Consider the following 5,036-nt stretch of genomic DNA (forward strand, 5'->3'; position numbering starts at 1 on the left):
TTCCCTTAGCATAGGAATACAGTAGTAGGGTGGTCTGAGAACTCATGTAAGACACAAAAAAATCCATGTAAAAATCCCTGCACAAATGAGCTACAAATTCCCTGTGGACAAAGACATCCATTCCTCAAATCAGAAGGCAGTGTCTTCTTTATGTGGCTCTGGGCAGCTTGGTCTAGTGATTTGCTCGAGGCTGGGTGCCCATCGATGTGAGCAGAGCCCCAGGCTGAGCTAGAATCATAGGAGAGTGAGAAGGGACACATGAGGCTCGAGTCCCACTGTAAGCATGAAGAAATTAAAGCTCAAAGAACTGGAAAGCTGCCTGCAGCAGGTTGATACCTTTGAAAGTCCAAAAGTGCTTCTTGAGCACTACCCGCATCACAGCATGTATGCAGTACACAGTTTATAATGCTTTCGATGATGTTGATAACAGTTGGAGATATAGGATGTGGTTGTGGCATGCTCAGCTTTGGAACTGCAACATTGGGAGCAGGATTGTGTATGGGGTTTGACATAGATGCAGAAGGACTGGAAATGTTCAACAGCAACCTTGAAGACTTGGAGCTCATGAATGTTGATGCGGTTCAGTGTGATGTCTCTTCTTTGAAAGACAGAATGTCAGAGACTCTCGACACAGTTATCATGAACCCTCCTTTTGGTACCAAACATGATATGACACCAAGATGAGTGGTGCGGTTGACATGGTGGAAGGATGGGATGCCATTCAGAGGGACCTCAATAGACTTGAAAGGTGAGCCCAGGTGAACCTAATGAGGTTCAACACGGCAAAGTGCAATGTTTTGCACTTGGGCCAGAGAAATCCTAGGCATCTGTACAGACTGGAAGGTGTGGTCCTTGAGAGCAGCCCTGCAGAGAAGGACCTGGGGGTCCTGATGGATGAAAAACTGAATGTGAGCCAGCAGTGCGCTCTTACAGCTCAGAAAGCAAATGGTACCCTGGGCTCCATCAGAAGAGGGGTGGCCAGCAGGGACAGGGAGGTGTTAGAGAGGATCCAGAGGAGGGCCACAAAGATGAGCAGAGGGCTGGAGCACCTCCTCTATGAAGACAGGCTACGGGAGCTGGGCTTGTTCAGCCAGGAGAAGAGAAGGCTGCGGAGTGACCTCATTGCAGCCTTTCAGTATCTAAAGGGAGCCTACAAACAGGAGGGGAATCAACTCTGTGAAAAGGTAGATAACTGCAGGACAAGGGGAAATGGTTTTGAGTTGAAGGAGGGAAGATTTAGTTTGGATGTCAGGGGGAAGTCTTTACAGAGGGAGTGGTGAGATGCTGGAACAGGCTGTCCAGAGAGGTTGTGGATGCCCCATCCCTGGAGGTGTTCAAGGCCACGTTGGATGGAGCCCTGGGCAGCCTGGTCTGGTATTGAATGTGGAGGTTGTCAGCCCTGCATGTGGCAGAGGGGTTGGAGGTTCGTGATCCTTGAGGTCCCTTCCCACCCTGGCCATTCTATGATTCTGTGATTTAGGAGAAGTTGGGGTATAAAAAAATTTAAATATAGGTCTCCAGCATTTTTCATAAGTTTTGTAAAACTCATGCTGCTGGCTTCCTTGTATTAATTTTCCTTGAGGATTTTGAATGACTTGGAAATATCCTGGTTTTGTCTGCCCAGAAGAAACAAAGGACAAATGAAAGTGATTGAAGAAGATAAAGAAACTCAGTCTTGGTCCTGTCTGCAGGGATCTTAAAAGCCATGTGCAGTACTGATAAAGTACTAGCTCTATATGCACAGTGTGGATGTGAGCTAATCATCTTACATTTTAACTAATAAGCCACAAATCTCTTCACAGTCGATGGGAGAAGAAAAAGACATTTTTAGGGCACAATTAATTTGCTGTATTTGGCAACATGTTTTAGAGTGAGATGAAGTTCTTATTTGTCTCCGGTGGGTTTGTGGGAACCTATGGGGACTCATTCAAGTATACAGATCTACATTGCAAAAGTCTACAGTTGGTCTGAAAAATCACCTCCTTAGTGCCTATAATATAGAGAAATGCTAAGTTCTAAGGAAAGCCTCTATCTATTTTTATTTTATTTTATAAGAGAAGTTTCTTTTAATGAGTTCCCATTTCAAACTGAATCCCCCAGTTTCTTGTTTGGGAAGATTTCTTCAGATAGACTCTTGTAACATTAATGTCATGATCTAGGAGTACTTTCTTTTAAAGTCTCCAGATATCATCAGTATAGATATCCTCATGTATAATGCACTCACAGCGTTTCCCTTGTGCCCTTGCTTCTCCTCTGCTTTCTCGTTTCTGTCAAACCCTGAACATCCGAGCAGGATGTTTGGCAGAAATGTCATGTCTGTTGACATGGGTTTCTGCTGGCCAGACCCTTCTGGTGCCTTACTGGGTTTTATTTGATATGGGCTCTGTGTTGTGGCCACTGAGCTGCTTCTACGTATGTACTTGGAAGGCTTATTTGGGCTAAAGGAAGCTGTATTCTCTCTTTTTAACACACAAGTAAGAAGTGTAAAGTGTCTGGAGACAGATAAGGTACTCTGAGGTATCCAAAATGGCACCAGGCACATTCTGAACTCTATACCCTCTGGTTTTTCTTATGTTCTCACTTCTGGAGCACCATGGAGTGTGTCACTGCCCACCCTTCCTTTCCCTATCCATTTTGGAGCAATAAATAAAGATTTCTTACTTGGAGAATGGCACCAATGGATTAATACAGTATTTCACTGCCTTTTCTGGTGGATAACGACAACAACAGTTCCAATTTATGAAACTTACTTTCTACTTGATTTGGCAGCAGTCAGGCCAGGACACAGGAAGCTTTCAGAGGCAGGGACAGCCCATGTACAGGAACAAAGAGAGCTCATCTAGACTGGGTCTTCATCCTCAGCAACCATCGGCACCGAAAAATCTCATAGCAATGTTTTATTGTCTTGTTATAGGCTTCTTGACCATTAACCTTATTTGACCTATTCCAAGCTATTTAGTTTCACTATAATACTGTGTTTTGCTCAGAAACACTTTCTGAATACACTCTGCAGTTTGGTGATAGCGTAGTTGCAGCATGCACTTTGGCCATACTCTTAATTAGGGATGAAATAAATGCATGTTTCATTAATTGAGCATTTCCAGCACAATAAAATGGTGACACAGGGTCCTGCATAATAAAAGGGTCAAAAGGGTTTCTGTATTTTAAAATTTTTCTTTACACTTCATCCTCTCTGCTGCTGGTTCAGGAATGGGTATCAGCTAGGGACACGAATGATGGCCACAGCTGTGTTTGAATATTAAGTGTTTGAACTGAAAAATGAAAGCTAACCCTCTTCAGAAGCAGCATTATGAGCATGAAGGGACCTGTTCTGGCTCACCCTGTGTGTTTGCAGTGCAATGAGACACTTGGTATGCCTGTGGTGTATGTAATTAATAGCAATGACAAGTAAGTACACGATTAGTATTAAAATAATAAAGGGCTCAGCTTGTTCACAGTTCAAAGTCAAGCTGTTTCAAAATTAGAGACACAGCTTTCCATCTTGTTGTCTTTGAGGGGAATCCTGATAGACATCAGGTCTCAGTTTTTTTTTTTTTTTAAATAAATATACTTCCTGCAATCATAGAATCATTAAGATTGGAAAAGACCACAAGGATCATCAAGTACAACCATCAATCCATCCCCACCATGCCTACTAACCCATGTCCTTTGACGCTACATCTCCATGGCACTTGAACACCTCCAGGAACCGTGAGCCCACCACCTCCCTGGGCAGACTGTTCCAATACATTACCATTCTTTTGGAGTTTTTTTTTAATACCCAAACTGAGCCTCCTCTGGAACAACTTAAAAAAGCCATTACCTCTTATCCTATCACTGTTACCTGGGAGAAGAGGCTGACCTCACCTTACCAACATTCTTTCGGGGAGTTGTAGAGAGTGCTAAAGTCTCCCTTGAACCTCCTCTTCTCCAGACTGAGCAAACCCAGTTCCCTCACTCAGGAGGGATCCTGCAGGATGAGGCAGTGGGAGAAAACCTAGTTTGAGGAAGTGGAGGTGGTCTGAGAAGCTGAAAAGTGTCCCTGAGGAGTTTTAAGTCATTGTATGGTCATAATCCAGGACTGAGGCAAGACAGGATGAATAGTGTTGGAGTTGTACTGGGTCTTATCCAGGGACCCAGGGAAAATAAACAGGAAACATAAATTTGAGGAGTTGGAACTAGATAATCTTTGAGATTCCTTCCAATCTGAACCATTATGATTCCATGAAATGGGAACTTCAGATCCTTTGGTGGAGCTCAGGTCCCCTCTGTTGAACTCTCAGAGAAAATAATGGTAATGTGTGCTGATTTTGGTCTTGGAAAATCTGCTTCCTGACAAAATTGTTTAAGGCTGATTATTGCTTTGCCTCGTTTCATACCCTCAGATGACCCCTGGCCACCCCTTTAAATTGGAACTACATTAATAACTATGCAGGTATGGTAAAACTTTTGACTGGCTGTCTTTAAAGATGGAAACTTTGATTGAAGGTAGTGGATCAAAGGCTGAGGGGAGAATGCATTTAACTGAACTTGTGAAGCTTATATGGTGCTCCCAGGGGAAGAGGCTGCCAATTCTAATTTATTTGTCTTCTAATTCCTGCAGTTCTAAATTTTCTGTGACAAACAGATTCATTTAATTGTGTCACCTCTGGCTTGCCTGTGCCACAAAAATAACTTTTCATCTTAACAGTGGGTAACAAAAGAGTAAGAATGTTGACTGATAATGTCAGGGAAGCTTGCAAAAGCACACAAAGTATGGGAGGTCATGCTTTATATTACAGTAAAATTATACTAAATGGGAGCATAGGCCTGTAATTTTAGAGAGAATTTCTTTCCAATCAGCACTGTGCCTTTGGAGTTGAGTTTAGCCACACTATTTCATGGCTTTACATGATTTTCTGAGCTCAGGAATAGTTGTTTTCAATAAAAAGGGAAGTAGTAACTCTGGAGATTAATTGCTTGGTAATATGCACTGGCACATAGTGATGGCATCTGTATCTAACTGAAATACAAGAAAAATGAGCCTTTGTAGATTA

The 5,036-nt window shown here is 42.8% G+C and overlaps 1 protein-coding gene across 1 annotated transcript; it reads left to right on the forward strand.

Annotated features, from left to right (window-relative positions):
* Positions 1–283: 283 nt before the first annotated feature.
* On the forward strand, positions 284–684 carry LOC125692566 (rRNA N6-adenosine-methyltransferase METTL5-like). The gene is given in 3 exon segments (XM_048943247.1): positions 284–372; positions 374–427; positions 429–684. Coding segments are annotated over 3 exon segments (399 nt in total).
* Positions 685–5,036: the final 4,352 nt, after the last annotated feature.

Source organism: Lagopus muta, chromosome 4, assembly GCF_023343835.1.
Source record: "Lagopus muta isolate bLagMut1 chromosome 4, bLagMut1 primary, whole genome shotgun sequence".
NCBI lineage: Eukaryota > Metazoa > Chordata > Aves > Galliformes > Phasianidae > Lagopus > Lagopus muta.